This window comes from Zeugodacus cucurbitae, chromosome 5 (genome assembly GCF_028554725.1).
Source record: "Zeugodacus cucurbitae isolate PBARC_wt_2022May chromosome 5, idZeuCucr1.2, whole genome shotgun sequence".
Classification (NCBI taxonomy): Eukaryota; Metazoa; Arthropoda; class Insecta; order Diptera; family Tephritidae; genus Zeugodacus; species Zeugodacus cucurbitae.
The window spans coordinates 8,722,319-8,743,836 of NC_071670.1; the positions used below are offsets into that span (position 1 = coordinate 8,722,319).

Consider the following 21,518-nt stretch of genomic DNA (forward strand, 5'->3'; position numbering starts at 1 on the left):
ATTCAGCTGTCGATGGCTAACCATAGAAGATGAAACCATAGCTAAATTAATATTCGGTGGGATCCTTATGTGGTGGAGGGTGCGTCAAATGTCTTCAAGACTACTTTAGCGTTTTTAAAAGGTAGCAGCAGATCTATTGCTACCTTCAGTGAAGTAACGATTCACTCTGGGATTAAGTGCTCAGTGACTAAGCGCCCGAGATTGGTCAAGAAATGCCTATCCTCACTTTCAGTCGAGACCAGTTAGATCTTCACGATTTGGGTGCTAGACCACAGAGGAATCCTAGGTAGTAATGTAAGGCTAATAAGCTTTTAAGGTTAGGCACACCAGTCTTAATTAGAATGCGAACAAGTAGGAGCGCCTACGCCCTTGTGACCTACTAGACAGTTGGTCTTCAGCTGAACTGGGTAAGGGTCGCACGATCCTCCTAACTCAAGGAAAATCATAAGTTGTCTAGGGCGTTCAGCCACTCCTTATGAAAAATTAAAAAATATTAAAATTCCGTGGATCTCACTTTTTGAACATCCGAATTGGCGGCTGTAGAAGTAAACAACCTACGCTGATTTGTAGTAGCTTGATTCTATATATATATAATTAGGGTTTTTTTCTGACTGTCCTTATAGTCTGACTGCTTTCCCCCTCTTGTGGTGAACAACCATAAAACCTAACCTAAGGTCTATTAACAAAATACAGTTGAAGGTTTAGGTCGAAAATCCTGATATAGTAAATAGCTTTCACAAAGAAAATACAGATATAGTACATTTTGGAATAGGAACATGATTTCTTGAAGTAGCAAGTTCTTGATGTTGAGTACAAGATTGTTTAGTTGCTACCCAATGTGCGTCCGTTCAACTTTTTTTATTGCATTATCTCTTCGAATAAGCGTTTACGTCCTTTTCCGTGGAGGAGAACGCAAGTCCAGCCAGCACTGAAAATAGTTATGCTGATGAAACGGAATCTTCATTTGTAGCCCCAATATGAAACAACAAAAAATCAAAACAAAAATATTTGCACATTTATTTATGCGGAGTAAAGTCCAATGTAAGGAAAATGTATATGGGAGCTAGAGGAAGTTAAGACCCGATTTTAACCATTTTAGATATTTTCGTTGAAAAATTACCATAAGGTACTGAGTTCTTCATGTTGGGTATTCGGGGTATTGAAAAATTATGGTCCGATTTAAACAATTCGACAGGTGAAGCCGCAGATGATATAGAGTATTTATGTAATTTATTTCGCTATCTTCATCAATTCCTTATATTTACATTATAAAGTAAACGAATCAGATGGAATTCCAAATTGAGTTAAATGGGAAGTAGACGTGCTTGTGAACCCGTTTCGCCCACTTTTCGTCCGTGTCATCAGGGGGTCAAGAAAATATTATTAACCGAAGTTCATTGAAATCGGTCGAGTAGTTTCTGAGATATGTTTTTTTCAAAATAATTACATTCAAATATGCCATTTGGTAAAATTTTTTGTCATGCTTTTTACAAATTCTGGAATTAAAACTAAATAAAAAGGGAATTAATTAAGAGGGGAAGCTGTGTTCCATAGGCAAGAAAATTATTTATTGAGAGGGTGAAAATTTGTAGAAAGTGGGGAATTTCTAGAAAGAAGAAGTGTACCTTACACTGTCGAAGTTTCACTTTCAACTAACTTTAAAGTACAATCCTGATTGTACTCCAAGCACATGTAAATATGACAGAAAGTAATATATATATATATGTACATATATATGAACAGTTATATCAACACATTTCAAGCGAAATTAAGTCTCCTAAGTATTGTTATTGACGTACTTGTGTTATCTCGATTTATCAGCTTTTGCACTTAACTGTTGACAAGTCGGGGCTTAAGTCAGACGGCTGTATGTATGAGAAAGATAAAAGCACAGCACTTTGCTGGCTTTGTGAATGTACTGTTACAACCACACTTGCAATGTACAACCAACAACCCGTACAGTCGTGCTTATAAGTATGTATACACATCCAAAAACTTTGTAAGAATCTACTTCTCTCTCTACTCGGTGTGTGCTTGTGTCTGTTAGTCTGTGCAGACTGTTGTAAATTTTTGAAATATTCGACATTGTTTGTTGCCTTAAGTAGTTTTATTGGCAGACCCCCTGGTATACTTTAAGAGCAACATGTGTAAAACATGCTAAAGAACAATAACAACAAATTGGTGTACAACAAAAATGCTGATAACAATGAAAACGCATTTTAAAAGTTGGTAAAATAAAACAACAACACATCACCAACAAAAATAGAGATTAAGAATCTGCATAATGCTGGAAATCAGAAAGTAAAAACAGAAAGGCCAAAAAACATGAAAGAATATGCATATTTATCAGCCCATAAGACTAAAAACGCTACTATCATACAAGAGTTCTAAACAAAAACATGTAAGGAAAAGCTAAGTTCGGGTGCAACTGAACATTTTATACTCTCGCAATTTATTGATGTAATTTTATAAAGATAACACCATTCGACCCATATATTCGGCATAAAGTTCAATAGAATAACGAAAATCATCATAAATAGCATATGGGGACTGAGGTAATTCCCAAACCGATTTCACTCGTTTTCACCACCAAGATACAATATATCGAAGACTATACGCTCACTTAATTTTATATTACTTATAATTAGGTATACTGGAACTGGGGGAAGTTATGATCTGATTTTAACCACTTTTGGTACAGAGACAAACTGTTATAAGAAAAAATTCAGAGGGAATGAATTACATTAAAATATCTGAGAGATTTATCTATATTTTCGGTGAAAAATTACCCTTAGGCACTGAGTTCTTCATGTTCGATATCAGGGGCCTTGACAAGCCATGGCCCGATTTTGATAATTTTCCCACAAGTGATGTCACAGCTCAAATACAGTATTTGTGTAAAGTTTTATTCCGCTATCTTCATTTGTTCCTAATGTATATATGTATTATAAAGTGAACAAATCAGAAGAATTCAAAATTGAATTATATGGAAAGTAGGCATAGTTGTGAACCGCTTTCGCCCATATTCCACCCGTGTCACCAGGGTGTCAAGAAAGTGTTATATATTGAATTTCATTAAAATCGCTCAAGTAGTTCCTGAGATATGGTTTTTGACCCATAAGTGGGCGACGCCACGCCCATTTTCCATTTTGTAAAAAATCTCAGTGCAGCTTCCTTCTGACTTATGTAAAATTTGGTGTTACTGACGCTTCTCGTTATTGAGTTAACCCACTTTTAGTAATTTCCAACCTAACCTTTGTATGGGAGGTGGGCGTGGTTATAATCCGATTTCTTTCATTTTTGGACTGTATACGGAAACGGCTAAAAGAAACGACTGCAGAAAGTTTGGTTTATATAGCTTTATTGGTTTGCGAGTTATATACAAAAAAACCTATTTGGGAGCGGGGTCACGCTCACTTTTCCAAAAAAAATACATCCAAATGTACCCCTCCCTAATGCGATCCTATGTTTCAAATTTTATTTTCATAACTTTATTTATGGATTAGTTATGACACTTCATAGGTTTTCGGGTTTCGCCATTTTGTGGGCCGAGGAGTGGACCGATTTTGCCATCTTCGAAAGCGACCTACTCAGGGTGCCAAGGAATATGTGTTCCAAGTTTCATTAAGATATCTTAATTTTTACTCAAGTTATCGCTTGCACGGACAGACGGACGGACAGACATGCATTTCAACTCCACTCGTCATCCTGATCATTCATATATATAAAACCCCATATCTAACTCTTTTATTTCTTGGTGACACAAACAACCGTTATGTGAACAAAACTATAATACTCTGTGCATCATGATAAAAATTTCTAAAAGATAATCCCAAACTTTCTTTCAGATTAGTAAAATTTTCTTCTTCAGAGTTTGGAAATAGCATGTAGGCATAGGATGCTACATCTATAGTACGCTGAAGAAAATATATGTTCTATTAGATATGATCCAAATATTTAAGATATATTATAAAGAAGTACTCACTAAATATGAAATCTGGAACGTCTAAACTGGACCAAGTCTCAATGCCTCTGGAGACAAAGTTTGTGAATGGTCTACGTAACTACAGGCTATGAATAAAAATCAAAAGCCTTATCTATACTTGTACCAGGGATTGGACGAGCATCCAAGATCCTGATAAAACACCAAGCATGCCTCTGTTGGAGGATGTGTTTAAAAGAAAATCCCTCCATTGTTAGAAGTTCACACAAAAATTCTATACCGTAATGTTTTTTTGTCTCAACTTGTTTTATCCTCGAAGCACTGTTTTCAGATTTTGGAATAAAAAAGTAACAGAGCTCAAAATAAATAACTGGAGATCAATTTACTATATTTCTGAGATAAATACGCTCGGTTTTTGCCTGAAATCGCAGGCAAATGTGATCGACAGCTCATGGCTAAGTATACTATGTTCCTCGATCTGGCATTAACGAAACTTTTAAGTAACTCTTACTAATAGTAATGGGTATCTAATAACCTTTTCACAGAGGAACTAATAGATCAATAAACCGGCCTCTGCTCGATTATAAAGCTGATTAAGATCGATTTACCATACTATATAAAAATTCACATTAAACATTAATTGAATTTTAAATGACTTGAAAATGAAATGCAATTCTGCCACAAAGACTATTTGTAATTATATATACGTTCTTTGTCGGCGAGTTTTTGTTCACGCTACACGACGGTAGATGTCGTTGCGAAAAAATAGCAATCAGCTGATGAAACTTACCAACTTCTTATGAAAAGCAAAAATGTATTACAGCTGAGCCGGCAGTGTCAAGGCCAAAAAACTGATTTCTCAATGAACATTTTAATTGATCAATTAATTTGCTGTGTGAAAAGGCTATAATACATTTCAGGTCATTAACGCTGTTATAATAGTTGGTGATAAATAACGTATTTATATCGAGTAGTCCCGAATTCTTAAAACATTTATAGTTGGCAGAGTTTCCATTTTTTATGGTACCTGAAAAAATACTTTCCAGAAAATACAAGTTCCAAAAGCGCTGAACTGTATTCAAAACGTTTGAAAAGTTTGTGAGAAGCGTTTTTTACTAGAGGAGTTCTCGATATTTAATATTGCACGATGTGAGCCTTGATTTCATACAAAAACTCCCTGTCTAAGCTTTGTCTCGACTGAGAATCAAGTTCTCGGCTCTATATCCACGGATATATGTATGTATGTATAAAATCTAGAACTTTCCTTACTTTGAACGTGGGCTTTAGACTCTTCAGGATTGATTTTGAGAGCCTACTTTTAAAGTAAACGAAAATGTGGTAAACGTACTGTATTAAAGTAGGTATAATATATAAAAAAGCCAAAAACAACACTTTAAATATAGCTCTAACCAACAATATGGGCACAAATGTCCTGCAATCAATTACATGTCAAACTTTTCATTTACGCCTCAATAGCTTGAACTTTAGTACAAAACTCAAATAAAAAAAAAAAAAAACAAAAAATAATCAAAACAAATAAAATCGCAGAACTTAAAAAAGTCTTGCACAGTAAATGCTATGGAACACCCATGCGTATACGTAACATTGTAACAAATAGCAACTAAGTTGGATAAAATATGCTTAATGGACGGCTGAAGCGATATGTGTTTATGTTCAACTAAGTTTACTTGTCAAAGAAAGCAAAAAAGAAGAGGAGAGAAGAAGAGTGCTTTACACTTGCAGTATCGCTAGAGCAACTACATACATATATATTTCATTTACTTGTATTGCAACGGCACGGCAGCGCTGTGTGCCTGGCCTCTAAGCGTTGATGATGTTGGGGATTTAGTTGTAACTTGTCCGTAGAAGGCTGTTGAGCGTCGCAGCAACAACAACAACAAATGCAGCTAGGTTGTAGTTGTATTAGCCGGCAGCCGTTGAAGCGTGCGAATTCGCTCTTAACCGGGTTGTTAGGGCAACAAGTTGTTGAACTGTGTTGCCTGTACTCAACTCACTTACTTACTAACTTGCTGTATGTATGTATGTATGTATGCATGCCGGCATGGATAACTGTGCTGGTGTTGGAGTAGGTGTTGAGTAAATATTTACATATGTATTAGAATGTTACTGGCGTGAAAAGCAGATGAGCGAAGGTTAAGTTGTGCGAGGTGAGTATTCAGAGGATAGAGTTGCATGAATGTAGAGAATACGATTTAAAGTGAGAAAAAAAGAAAAATTTAATCGTTTCAAAGAGTTCTGTGCAATAAATGCATTAAGCGCCTGAAAGTATACTTCAGACTAAATTTTCCCGTTAATTTTACTTGACGAAGCATACATTTAGGGTTCTGCTTATTAACAAATATGTCCAATTCAGAATTACTAGTTTAACTTGAGGTGTTAAGAAGACAATGAGAGCTAAGGACAGTGATGGAGACTCTTTTTGAAAGACCTGTCGGTAAATACGCTGACATTGAATAGAGAAGTTTGACACAATAGTCTAAATTTTTGTGAGGCAATTTTTTTGTCAGGTCAACTGTGGTATTATGCCAGGAATTTGCTGTGTCGAATATTCCTCTGCTACCGAAATAAAAAATCGATGATTCGAGGAAAGTCGGAAATAATCAGATAATTGCAGAGTCTATGGAAAAATGAGAAAAGTACGAAGCATGAATGTACTCATTTCGAAATGAAATGAAACTTGATAGGTCGACCCAATAAAATATGTTCTCAGCGATTTCCACTACTAAATCTTTTGCTTTAGAATTTTACTATACTACTAGATCTACAGAAGCCATGATAGTTTTCCAACTTTTGTACCTAAATACATAGGTCCAGACTTAAAAGGAAGCTTGTGATCAGATCTACTACTAAGTGGGCTTTCTTCGAATGTTATCGTGAGTTGAACTTCCGTCCTCGAGATATATCTGGTACAGAAGAAGAATACTTAATAGTTTGAGGAGATCTGTCGTTGTCTTATAGGTGGAAATTATTCCTTAGTGCGCGTTCTCGAAGAAAATGTGAATGTTGATCATCTTTGTGCAATGATATCTTGATTTCGTCGTTACAAAGAAGGACTATATACCTCTAATTACATTAATGTTCTGATTCTGAGCGCCTAGGCTTGGAAAATGTAGAAATTACAGCTTCATTTGAATATAATACGTCTTGAAAATGACTTCAAGTAGATGGAACTTGTGTAAATTTCAACGAATTTTATTTTAAAGTAACTTAAATTGCACATAAGCCACTCCAAAGAACAAACACAATTTAAATATATGTCCTTTTATTAAATACACTTACCTAAATTTAATATTTACAAAACTCTATTCAATTACTGAACGCCTTCTTTCCTTTTGTTTGCTCATTTCAGTTCGGCGCGTTGGCGTATCGAAGCGAAAACCGCAGCAACCAACAAAAAGTACACGTGGAAGTAAATAAAAAAAGCAAAACAAAGAAAGAAAAGAAGAAAGCGCCGCGAAATTGAACTAAATTAAATATTTTCTGCAGGCTTTGATGCGCGAGAAAATATAAATACAAAAGTAAATAAAAAAGAAATAAAAAAAGAAGTCAATACCAAGAGAAAAGCTAATCAATATGTGGGAACACCCCACAATTTGAATGAACAACCAAAGAAGTTAGAAAAAGCACACAGCAAATACAGTAATGAGTGAAAATTAGGTGGTGAGTGAGTAGAGAGATTTCCGAGAAGTGAGCAACTCAAATGTCGAAATAATTAATATTAGCAGAACGACAGTAATAAGGGCACAGAAGTAAAGAAAATTATTTAGCTTGAAGCCGATGGATGACAAAAAGAAAAAAAATGAAATTAAATGTATGCCAATAATGTTAGAGTGTATTCTATAGGAAAAGTTTAAGTTAGCTTGGAATTTAATGTATTACTGGAACAGCTCATTTTAATGTTCTCCTTATAATTTAGGTGTTAAAGGCCCACACTGCTGTAATGGACGTGATCCCTCGAGTAGCGATCTAAATCACTTTATGGAGGGTATGGAGAATTATAGGCTTATTTTGAGACCAGAAACTATAGTATTCCTCATCATTAGAAAGGATCCCGAGTAAGCTCTGTTAATTATTTATTCTGATCATGAATACTTAGTATATTATGGAGGTTTATTGCGGCTTGATATCAGCCGTGATTACGAGAATTTTCTATAGTATAACATTTGTGAAATTGTTAATTACTAAGCGTTCAATCATTTTCTGTTTAGGTTTGTTTCGATTACCAAATATCGAGAGTTTATGAAAAATTTAAAGTCTAAACATAGAACTCAAGGTTACCCTAATTAGTTCATTATTTTAATGAAAAACGTATATCTTTCACTGATTTAATGCATTCTATGTGAAATATAAGCGAACTTTGAAGTGTCGTTAAGAAAGAGCGCAAAATCTATATCCTTTTCCTTATTTTTGAATAGTCTAATCAGGTCTCATGAACTTATGCTATCTGAATGCCTTGTCGATCCACTCTTTCAATTTCTCTGTAGAGAAAAATGGCTTTAATCGAGCAAAGACCGGTTAATTGATCAATTAACTCCTGTGCGAAAAGGCTATAAATATGTTGGTTATTGGAAATTTGAGACTCAAATTAATTTGAAGATATTCATCGGTTTATATTAAGCTACCCAAAATTGCACTAATCTGACTTTACATCCTTTTCACACAGGAGTTAATCGATCAATTAACCGGCGTCTGCTCGATTAAAACGCTGATATTAACAAGAAAAAACGTTAACTTCGGCTGTACCGAAGCTAATATACCCTTCACAGGTGCATTTCTTTTAGTAACTATGTGTTTAAGCAAATCTAAAGACGTAAGAAAAAGTAAGTAAAAAAAAGAAAACATTTTACTAATTCTTTTTAGCCGGGTTGTTTGCTAGAAACATTAAGGTTATATAGTTAACCGATCTGAACAATTTCTTCGGAGATTATATTATTACCTTAATCAGTAATCCATGTCAAATTTCGTGAAGATACTACGTCAAATGCGAAAATTTTCCATACAAGCCATTGATTCCGATCGTTCAGTTTGTATGGCAGCTATATGCTATAGTGAACCGATCTGAACAATTTTTTCGGAGATTAAATTATTTCTATGAACAATAACTCACACCAAATTTCGTGAAGATATGTAGTAATATGCGGAAGTTTTCCATACAAGCCCTTGATTCCGATCGTTCAGTTTGTATGGCAGCTATATGATATAATGGTCCGATATCGGCAATTCCTACAAATGAGCAGCTTCTTGAAGAGAAAATAACATCTGCTAAATTTTAAAACGATATCTTAAAAACTGAAGGACTAGTTCGTATATATACAGACGGGCGGACAGACAGACAGACATGGCTAAATCGACTCAGTTCAACATACTGATCATTTATATATATGCTTTATAGGGCCTCCGACGCTTCCTTCTGGGTGTTAAAAACTTCGTGACAAACTTAATATACCCTGTTCAGGGTATAAAAATCAGCTATCAGCTGATGAATCTTAACTTCTTATCAAAAGCGAGAACAAAAATGCGGTTTTCGAGTAGCCGGCAGTGTGAAGGGCAAAAACTGGTTTCTCAATCCAAATTTTTAATGATCAACTAATTTGGCTGTGTGAAAATGTTATTACGCTTTATGGCTTATGAAAACAGTTAAATATAAATAGTTGAATTTGAGAGTATTTACTTTAGCCGCCTTTAAATGTGTTCCATGGAAGCTCTATGGGTAAAATAACAATATGGAATATTTATTATGTATTGAAATTAACTCAAATGTAAAAAAATAGAAATTTTCGGCTTCATTTGCTACAGAGTCAACTGATTTGCATAACCAAATACACGTGTTTGCTTAGATAAATAGACAAAAATGTTGGATAGAGCGCTGGAATGGAGCTAAAAAGAACAAGGCAACAAACTAGAGAAAGCATAAACAAGTTGAAGTGAAGTGGAAAGTAAAAACATATAAAAAAAATAAAAATTGAGAAACAAAAAAAATTAAAATAAGAAATATGAAAATAGAATTACGATTTTTCAATAATCAGTAGAACATAATAAGCTTGCAATGAACAGAACAACAATGCATAATCAAAATAAAACAGCAAATAGAAAGGTAAAAACAAGCAAAAAATAAAACAAGACTTGAAAATTTCGAAACGTGCCAGCGAAAATTTCAACAAAATATTACAACAACAAGCAAATCATCGACCATACAATGAAATGCAATTTCACTGAAAGCACGCGCACAACAACAAATTTAGGGCAAACACAACAACAATAGCCAGGCAGCAATTCGCAGGCGAACGAAAAGTGAAAGCAAATCAACAATAAGGGAGCGAAAAAATCGCAAACTCAATGAACGAGAAATTATCACTGCCAACAGCCACACCCATTGAACAGCTGCAGCAACAACAAGCACAACAACGTACCAACACTTGTGCGACCATTGACCAGACGGATTATCGCTACGAATCAACATTGTCAGCGGCAGGAGCAGGAGCAGTGGCAGCAACAACACACAATGCAACAACAAGAACATACCAACACGACAGCAGCAGCAACAGCAATAATGCCCAAACGAGTGGAATTGATGTGGGCTGCGTGGAGAATGGCGCTGGTGGTGCGGGTCCCTCCGTTATTGCTGGCAGCGAATTATATCGCTACGCATCGGTAGCAAGTTTAGGCGGCACTTCAACCATGCTCGCTGTAGATGCTTATATGGCGGGCGGTGGTGCGGGTGCGGTTGCGGGTGCTGGTGTACAAGCCACGCCACTCGCGTCGTCTGCTGCGACAATTCTAAAAATTAGCCACACTGGCAGCGTTGGCGGCAGCAAAGGTAGCAACATGAACAGTCCGCACAAGCAGCCGGCGGGTGCACCGCAGCGCGACAACTTTTGCGGTTGCTTCGGCAGTGGTCGCGACCCTAGTGGTGGTGCTGGTGGTGAGGATGCTGGCTGCGTTGGTGATAAGCAGCAATTGCCCACGCTGACTTTTTGGCCCGCATTGTTTGCCAATTTGGGTATTTGCACGCTGCTGCTCGGCTATCTATTCATTGGTGAGTACGCAAGTTCGTGTTTATTAATTCGTTTTTTTTGCCATCGATTTTTTTTCGTTGCTCTTTTTTTGTGTTGTTGTTGTGTTGGCTTTTGTGTCTTGCTTTTATTTAGAAGATTTTCGTGCCATAAATCAGTGGATTTGGTATGCATATCCCTTGGAAAAATTGCGTAGTAGGCACGTAAATGGCATATTGTAGGAATTTAAAGCAGAATTTCGGTAATTCAAATTAAGGATATTCATCTTTTATTTTTTTTTACGTTAGAATAAAGAGAAATTGGAATTTTTTGAGTAATAGTAGGGAGTTGAATTCTTACATACGGGCTCTGGTTGAGAAATATTTCAATATTTTTGCATTAAATTTAAGATTATCTTTGCCATAATTAGAATAATCTGAATTAAGTCAAATATACACCATTTGCCATACCATAATCCCTTAATGTCAGCTCATAGAATCCCTAACTCCTGAGACTGTAAAAAGCCTGCGAGTGTCGATTTTCACAAGCTTTTATTGAAGCTAATTCTCCATCAGTAAAATCCTTCGTCAAAAGACTCGAACTGATAGTAACTAAATGGTGACAGGACCGAACTATAATATGGATGCATAAGCATCTTCCAATCAAGCTCCAAGAGCTTCTGCCTAGCCACTATCGATGTGGTCTGGCGTTCTTCTGATGAAATACAATTTGTTGTATAAACATTCCCCAAATAATTGTGAGGAATGATTTGACAGAGCAGTATAAAAATCCGGTTCCGTTTCGGTTATTCAGAACTAACTGTGATAGGAATGCATTTAAATAATGGTCCAATCGTTGACAGTACAGATCCGAATTAAACCCTACACCGTTGAGGAGCTGCTCACACTAGATGATTCCCGGTCAATCCGGGTGATGATTTTCACAAGCTTTTATTTGAAGCTTATTCTCCAGCAGCAAAATCCTTCGTCAAAAGATTATAAGTTGGTTGCGTAAGCACCTCCCAACCAAGCTCCCGGAACTTCCGCCGAGCCACCAACGATGTAGCCTGATGTTCTTCTGATGGAATACAATTCCTCTTCTATAGACAAAGCAAGCGTACTTCAGATGGTCCAATTGTTTTTGTTGTGACGTCAGAAAAAAATTCTGAAACAAATTTAAGAAATCCAGCCGACTTTACAGTTCTTGAGTGGATAAAAATCCGTGTCACTTTCGGTTACTTAGGACCGACTGTAGTGAGAACGGTGATGTAATTGTTGATAGAACATATAGTTCTTGACTGGATAAAAACCCGGGTTCTTTTCGGTTATTTAGGACCGACTGTAGTAAGAACGATAGCCCATTTGCTGACAGTACAGGTCCGAATGAAAAATTTGGACGTTCAAGGAGCAACTCGTAGCAGATGATTCGCTGCCAATCCCATTAAACATATAACAAAACCTTTCTAAACGTCAATCCTGACTTGGCCACGTGACTCACATTTCATTATCAGTCACCATTCGCTTCAGAAATAGATCGATCTTGTAGCGATTCGGAGATGAGAAGCCTGATCTTGAGTTTTCTTTACTTCACTCGTGTGTCACTCATTTGGCAAACTTATTTTTGTCTCTAGTCTTATTTAGACGGTTTCATGTGGTTCTATAGCTCCTAGGCAATTGAAACAGCGACGGTCGGAATCGACGATTTTCGTAGTTTTATCGATATTTTCGATAATCGATCTTCCAGAGCTTGGTACATATTTTCAAAATTAGCGGTACGGAAGCGGAAGATTAAATAGCGTGTGATTGATTGTTACGACATCGGGATCATAAGTTGTATCTACATTTCGGCCGCCTGTCATATTTTCTCTTTGCTGGGATCCATTTTAGACATGTGCACAAGCAACACTGAGTCAAGCAATTACAAAATCTCCAGAGAAGTATTTTTATTACGTAATCTTAACTGCCTAACGATATATAGCGGAACCCGAACGCATTTATACAACGCGAGATACAGATAACTGAAGCCACATATTAGAAAAATAATCGATTTCTTAATTTCTCTTTGGTTATATTTTATTTCTCTTATTAAACTTTATCAAAAAATAAACTATAAAAGCTAAAATGTTTCCAAATTCGATCATTCAAAACGGCCGAAAACTCAATTATATTTCTCTTTGTCACAGGCTCATTTCTATTCCTCACCATAGAATCATCCGGTGATGGTGGCAGCGCAGCGGGCGTTGTCAGTGATCCAAATGCTTGGTCATACGCGCAAAATGCACACATATCGACACAACAAAAACAACGGCAAACGCAACAAACACCGCAAGCCAGTTTCAACGGAGCACAGTCAAAGTTATACCACTCCAGTGAACCGTTATTGGATATGGCAACCGCAACAGGCGGAGCGCACTTTCTAGGAACTGATACGGCGGCTGCTGTTGCTGCTGCTGATGGCGGCCAACCGCACGAAAACAGCATGACAAGCACGAGCAGTAGCAAGTTCCACGTGAACACGCCGAATGCGATGTGGCATGCAACAGCGGCGGCGATGGTGGCGAATGGTACGCAAGCCGCAACACCAGTTGCAGCAGACGCGGCACACTTTGATGTGCTTGCAAGAGCGGAAACGGAAACATACACAGCCGACAACAGGCATGCCAACAACAAGTTCCGGCCGCCGCCTAACAGCATGTCGCTACAACAACAACAGTCGAATGACATGGCTGCCGCTAAAGCGACGTATGCAACGCTGCGGCAAGCCATGGCAGCGGAGGCGCATCGAGCCCATCGAGCTACTAATGTCATTGATGCTGTCATTGGCAATGACATTAACGCTGCTGTCGGCGATGTCGATTTTGGCTTACGTAATGGAGATGAAGGCATTGAGGTTGAAATGGCGGATATGGCGGCGGAAAATGGTGACGCATGGAATGGAGAGAATGTGGCGTTGCAGCGTACGGTGGAGAATATTTGGGATATAACGGTTTCATTGAATATACTCTACAAGGAAAATTGGACCAAGTGAGTAATTATGTGTAAAGCTACTTACAGCAATGGCATGCAAGCGGAAAATGTAATAGTTTACAGTGCATGCGAATAGTTTCGAGACGAAAGAGTAGGACTAAAGTGATCCAAAAGTAGTGAGGTAGTTGCTATAATGGCTTCCTATGCTGACGACGGCATTACCATTAAGTTTATTAAAGACACTTGCTAAAGAGTTAGAAGCCCTATAAATAGATTTGGACCTAATGAGCAATAAGATGAAGATATTTCCAGTCTTATATCCTTCCATCGGTTGGTTAAGGGATTTTGAAGTATAAAACTAGTTTTCCCGATGCCTATCGACGAAATCGTCCATTTATGCTTCGATGCCGATGATGCTGTTAATTGATCCGAACATGTATGGCCCAAAGTTCACCGACTAGATTGTCTATTTACGGTCCTATCCTATTTAATATACTGTTGACTGATCCGAGCCTGCATGGTCCGAATTTCGCCGACTAAATTGTTTATTTACCATCCTGTGCCAATTGTTGACTGATCTAAACCTTTACGGTTCGATTACACCAGCGAGGTCGACCAATTTTGGTTCAATGTAGATGATGCTTTTCATTGATAAGATACTTCTTGGTCAGAAGTCATCTTTTTAGAGTTCAATGCCGATGAATGCACTGTAGACTGAACCGAATCTTCAAGGTTCGAAATTTATCGACCTCATATATCGATTTCGTCCTAATTATTTCCATGTCTACGAAAAGACTGCTGATTATTTCGAGACACAGGATACGATTTGATTTAGTTTTTACGTATGGAGTTTTTGATGGTGTCCTCCTTTGGTATCCGCGTTCAATCTCTTGAATGTGAAATCAAGCTTTCAGTTTTCCGTACCTCATAAGTTAATGCGACAATATTTGGTCTATTTAGAGTAATTATATAAGAAGGTTCACCGCAATAACGGTTTTTGGTGATCAAATTGGAATGAGAAGGTTTCGAGGTATCCACATTACTTAAAAATAATTTTACAGAGGTCTTCGTACTGTGGATTGACTTGAGCTTATCGGAATACTTGACGACTGTGGTAACCTTTCGTAATTCATTCATATTTGTTCTAACTGAAAGTATATGAATATATCTAGAAAGTCGAGAAATGTTTTATTAACATTATATGTCCGTAAGAGTAAACACGACGAACAGACTTTATACCTATAGATACTTCTAAATCGCCGGTAGATCTTTGAATATTTTTCTTGGGCATTCTCTCTTTCAGATCATTAGGAGAAATACTGACTCACTTTACACTGTAAGTCCCTTGCGATCAGTTCCTTTAATTGACTGGAAATGGGTGCGTATTGTTTGTGTTTATCCGTTTACGTTGCCGATTTAGCGCATGCTGGGAAATCGAGGCAGTTCAATACTGCAGTGATTGTCTTCTACGAATGCAAATTTCTGCTAATGCTTTGATTAGGTTTGACAGTTAATTCGGCTGGGGAATGTATATGTCTTGACATTTCAATGGAATATTATTAGATTTGATTTCTGCAAATGATTTGCATGCCATTTCTGGACTTTCAAAACAGCAATGCAGTTGATTTAACGGTTATTTAATCACCGAGTGGATGGCATTCTAGTGGGTGCTGCTATTATATAAAGAGTTAAGGATAGAGTTAATCGATATGTTCTATGAACTGCACTGGTTGCAGACTTTGAGTTAGAGAATAATTAATAATAATTCCTCTACTGCAGCAACCTCTGTGTCTTTTTTTAAATTATTATCCTTCGAATCTCTCAGTTCGTCAACCAGTTAGTTTGTAGGTGATAATGTGCTTTAGACTCGAAAATTCAAATTTGTGCTTATTAGATATTCCTATTAGGTCGGAGTTCAACAAAGCTGGCAATATACATAATTTGAACTGGCGGAACTAAAATTCTGTCTTTGATACTAATGCCGGGTTTCGATGAGCAGTAAAATAAAATTATTGAGAAAATTTAACCGAAACTCAACTGTTCCACTAATACCTATCTTTTCCCACCTTGAATTTGAGTCTCAATCATTATATATGGTCAGCTTCGAACCAAGATCAGCCTTTAAAGTAATTGGCAAGAAAATTTGGTCCGATATTCAATGTAAAAATACTGAGATATACTGAGAGCTTACTCACAATACATAAAGATGGTCTGCTGATTTTCTGATTAACCGTTTCCGATGGTTTATGGTTTCTGTAACTTCTAAAAACCCTATCAAGGATTATCGGATACCGAGTCCGTGAAGAATCTCCAGAAATCATAGAAAAAGTTTCGTCAGACAGACATTTCTCCTAAATGTCTCAAACTTTTAAAGAATACTGCAAATTCAGGCAGGTATCAAAAAGTTCCATTTACCCTTACTGTTCATTTCTGTGGACCTCTCACAACTTTTGGCGAAAACTATAACGAACATGGGGTCTTATACTAGTCTTAAGTTCTTAGAGTAAGTTCTCAAAGCCTTAGGAGTATTAGAAACTTAAATTTTTATATGGACGTTGTGTCTTACGATTACTAGAAACAACCTCCTGTGATTAATACCAAAATTATATTTCTCATATTTCGAGGGTAGAGGTCACACAGAAGCTAATTGTGATGTGTGTGTGAACATTGAAAACAGCTATAAAAAAGTCCATAAATTATAAACCGGACACAAATATTTTCTGTAAGCCAATATAATTTCAAGCAAAACCTCAAGTACTTGACCTTTGACCTAATTGTATTTACGTCTTATCAAATGTAATTAAATTAAATTTAATGCGATTAAACTAAATGCTCTTCGATTATTTCATCACCACACACACTACATACTTTCATATCTTTCTTACATTTCTTCGCACACCCCTCTCTCCTGCATCCACACACACAGATTGGCTGCCTTGGAGATAAATAAATTTCAGGATCAATTAGTCAAAAGGCTTGTCATGGATTTGACGCTATCAACAGCGGGCGATAGTGTGGCACCTGCAACAACAACAACAATGTTGCATGATGCACACTCCAGGCAAACGCAACAAATACAACAGCAACAGCAGCAGCGACCTTTCAATTATCACAGCATGGAACCGACTACAAGTAAACATTATGGCAATGATGCAGTTCAACAACAAAATGGACGACAACAACAACAGCAACAACGTGAACGTTATTGGCAATTACAAGCGGCCCGACACCGTCAATGGCAATTGCAACAGCAGCAACAACAATTTGAATGGAATTTTGCCACATCGTTTCTATATTCACTGACCGTTGTGACGACAGTGGGTAAGTAATGATACAAAATTTGATGAAAGTACTTGACTCTAAACTTGTTTTTCTTTCAAGAGATATGTATAACGCAATTCAGTCAGATTTCGATCACAAGGGTGAAACTTTTGGTTTCCAAGTCTATGTCCAAATATTTCAAATAGGAAACATCTTCGGAAACATCTTTCTAAAGAAGCCATTGAAATATGCAAGAGTGTTCTTGAAAGTCCACTCCCCGAAAGAAGTGTTCTCTAAATTCTTTTTACTCAATCTTATCTCAACAGTACTACCAAATGGTTGACTCAGTGCGAATAATAGACCTACCGCTTCTTCAAATTCCAATTTGAGTGAAACAAGAATCCTGATTTTCGCGATTTCGATTCGAAATATTCGTCGGTTTTGGACCAATAACATTCCATCCCCATTTCGAGAGCAAATCTAGGGTTACGGAGAGTGTTATGTTACAATAATAACAAACGACCTCTTTTGAGATCCGAGATCCTCACCCTCTTCAATGGTAGAGAAATAAGTATACCAAAAAATTCGTCTTTAGAAGACACTTCTTAGTTTCCGGGAGCATGCAACAACTCAAACAGAAGTATTGTCAATCCTAAGACGTAACTCTTAAATCGTCCCTATTCAAACTACTGATTACCGTCGACACCAAAACTAAAAGTTAAGTGTTTGTGAGCGTATGAATTTTCGGTAGACTAGACGTCAAGAAAGGCAGATTACATTCCGTTTCTGGGTAGTAAAGGACTTACATATAAAATATCGATTTGATTCCGAATGGAATTTGAGTAGTTCTATAAACTTGACGAAGTTATTCAATCTTAATTAAAGGTCTTAAAGGTCTTTGATCCACAGGGAGTTTTATTGGTACCACAATGGACAGCGCCAGGCTGTCTAAGTGTGATCTTCTGTCTTTGCAGAGATCTGCCTACAAACCTAACCTAACCTATTCAATCTTACAAGCTGTCGTCCAGGAAGCATGCCAACCGATTACGAAATCTCTAAAATGATACGAGAACTCCAGCGAACACACCCGAAATAGTTTCAAAGTGGTACCGAGTTAATTCAATAGAATCCCAACCTATGTTTTTACATGTACATATCATTCTTTTTTTCCATTTCATTTATTTCTCTCGTCTTAAATGAAATATACGACATTTGCTTTCTTCTAGGCTACGGCACCATCACACCACGAACTACGCTCGGCCGTATGGTGACCATCGTGTATGCCACACTAGGGATACCGCTCACACTGGTCTATCTCTCGAGCATCGGCAGCATACTAGCTAAACTGGCCAGCAGCTTTTGTGAGCGACTACTTTGCTGTTGTTTTTGTCGCGCGACCACAAACAAAAGAAACAGCTTCTGCGGCTTTAGTCGCCAGCAAGTTGCCGATAAGAAATGCAATCTTAAACTACAGCAGCTACAAAGACACCATCAACAACAACATGCGGCGAGCTCGGCGCAACAAACAGCACAGCAACCCACACAATCGGCACATTTACCCTACTGCTATGTGCGTCCACCGGCCGACGATACGCTCAGCTACGGCGAGCACTCACCACACTCCGCACACTCACCGACCACACGCAGCACTGCGGCACATACGCTACGCTGGTCACTGGTGCTGCCAGTCGGCTTCTGTGTGCTGCTACTACTCGCCTACGTCACGTTCGGCTCGTTGGTCATTGCGGTGTTGGAACAGTGGTCCCTCTTCGATGGCGTCTACTTTTGTTTCATGAGTTTGACCACAATCGGTTTTTGTGATCTGCTGCCGGGTGTCCATGCACGTCCGGCCACATCCACATCGACGGTGGTGGTGTGGTTTTGTGCGGCGTACATACTGAGCGGTCTGACGCTCACCTCTATGTGTGTGAATATGTTGCATGAGGAGTTTCTGCAGCGCATGCGTGTTGTGGTGAAATTCAAGAAAATGTCAACCAGCAGGAATACGGCGAAGGAGCGTAGCTTCTATGGCGCGCCGCCTTGACAATGCGGCGTGTATTGGAAACTTATGTTTGCCGTAGGTGGCGCTGCAACGGTTTGCGGGCCGCAGCTGACTTTGAACCGGTGGCATAGTGATGCGCTTCTATGTGTGATGGCATTTGTGCTGCGGCGTGTTCGAAAGCTGCCGAGCGGAGTATATATGCAGCAGTTTTGAATTTGGAAATGGATGAATGTAGGCGTGTATGTGGTTCGTAAAGTGTGTGATTTACCGAAAACTGATTATTTCTTAAGTGGTGAGTATATATTTTGGATTAATCATTAAAATTTATAAAGGTATTGCGTTTAGTACTGACAGAGAGATGTATAGTTTTTCACTTTAGTCCTTTTTGGAACACCCTGTATTTGTAAATAGCAGTCGAGAGGCAACAAAACGCCATCTTAAAGCTAGACGTGATCTTAAGTCAACTCTGATATTAAAATTCTTAAAATCTAATCGCATATAAAAATATCGCATGCGATTTCTGCCAAAAATCTGTATTCGGCAAAATCAATTTTTTTTAACTTTTCCAAAAATAGACTCAGTGAATTGAAAGATATTTTGTTGAAGAAATTATTTTGTGGAACAAATTTAGGCCATTTCATCTTGTATTAAGGGTTTCAAAAAAAACAAAAATAAATAAATAGTCTTATTAAATAGTTTGTTTAAAATATTATCCAAAAATATCAAATCAATCCGAGCAATATTTCTAGAGATATACCCTTTGGATGTTCCGCCCATCAGGCCACGTCAGTACAAATGTAGAACTTTTAACGAAAATAACTAAATTAATATTTGGGACTTTTCTGGACCCGTCAAAAATATTTTCCCAATTAGTTTCGAGTACAGTTCGCATGGTGCTGTGTAACAAATAATTTTTACAATCCCGAAATTTGCTTAAAATCTCGAATTAATTTTCATAGCCAATACTTTTTAAAATACTTTGTTCATAACGTCAAAAATATTAGGTCCGAAAGTGATACCGAAAACAATTTAATTAGTTGCTAGAATTTTTTTTTCGAAGTAAAAAAAAAAAAGTAAAAAGTCCATTGATATAATATATTTCGAATTTTTTTGAATTCAAAAATTTCTTCAAAATCTCGAATACGTTTTAATAACCGAAAATACAATTATAAGATTTTGACATTTTTAAGATAATGTCAAATAGCAGTGATTACTATTTGAACAAGAAAACAATTTTCGAAAACAAAAATATAAAAAATCGTACTTACCATAATTCCCGAAAATCATGTCCCGATGTTGAATACGAAGAATATCTGAAATAAAAAAATTAGGAATTTTTCAGTTAAATAGTTGTTAAAAGGCAATCCCGAAAAAAATCAATAGTAAAATAAAATCGATTATCGCCTCAAAAATTACCGATATTAAATTAAATCGATCGATTAACAGTCGAAAAAATATTGCCATATTAAAATACATCCAAGTGGGATTTACATCCCACTTCAAAATGTATCCTCAAGAAAGAGGATTTAAACAAAAAATGCAGCAACTGTGGAGGAAGTCACACTGCCAACTACAGGGGTTGTCCTGTTTATAAAGATTTGAAATCGAAGTTGTCTCAGGGAATTCAAGCACGACGTAACCAAATGTTACATACTCCCCGTACTGACATTATAGAAATCACAGATCATATTCCGAAATCTAGTAATATTAAAAATAATACTGTATAATGGAGGTATGCCAATGTTGTAAAAGGCAACAATGTACAAATGCAACCACCGCAAAATCCTCCAAATAGTGGTATTGAAACTATGATCATTAATCTTACGCAATGCATGACACAATTTATGTCTACAATGCAAAACATGATCCAAGATTTAATAAAATCACAAAACCAAATGTTGCAAACTTTATTAAGCATACTAAACATTTGTATATGGAACGCTAACGGTGTTAACCAACATAAACTAGAGATAATTAGATTTCTGTCTGAAAAAAATATAGATGTAATGTTAATATCAGAGACTCATCTGACAAACAAAAACAATTTTAAAATACCGGGATTTAGACTGTATGTTACAAATCACCCGGATGGAAAAGCACATGGCGGAACGGCAGTATTGGTTAGAAATCGGTTAAACCACTATACTCTGGGTTCTCATGCTACAGCACAGTTACAAGCTACAACAATATCGTTAAAAAATCGGGGTTGTACTTTAAATCTAACGGCTATATACTGCCCACCTCGTTTTAAAATTACAGAATTGTAATTTAAAGATTTTTTTGGAACGCTAGGTCCAAGATTCCTAGCAGGTGGAGATTATAATGCAAAACAC

General features: G+C 37.1%; 1 protein-coding gene across 3 annotated transcripts in view; it reads left to right on the top strand.

Annotated features, from left to right (window-relative positions):
• Positions 1 to 21,518, top strand: part of LOC105220042 (uncharacterized) — a 37,185-nt gene that overhangs the window by 12,028 nt on the left and 3,639 nt on the right. For 2 of the 3 annotated variants that reach the window (XM_054231059.1, XM_054231058.1), the window contains exons 2-6: positions 7,314 to 7,482; positions 9,761 to 11,000; positions 13,139 to 13,979; positions 16,849 to 17,243; positions 18,410 to 19,477. In XM_054231059.1, the coding sequence (XP_054087034.1) occupies positions 10,301 to 11,000; positions 13,139 to 13,979; positions 16,849 to 17,243; positions 18,410 to 19,227 (2,754 nt within the window). In that variant the 5' untranslated portion in view covers positions 7,314 to 7,482; positions 9,761 to 10,300 and the 3' untranslated portion in view covers positions 19,228 to 19,477. Of the gene's footprint in view, positions 1 to 7,313; positions 7,483 to 8,621; positions 11,001 to 13,138; positions 13,980 to 16,848; positions 17,244 to 18,409; positions 19,478 to 21,518 lie in introns of those variants that run through there. The other variant, XM_054231060.1, reaches the window with a different exon arrangement.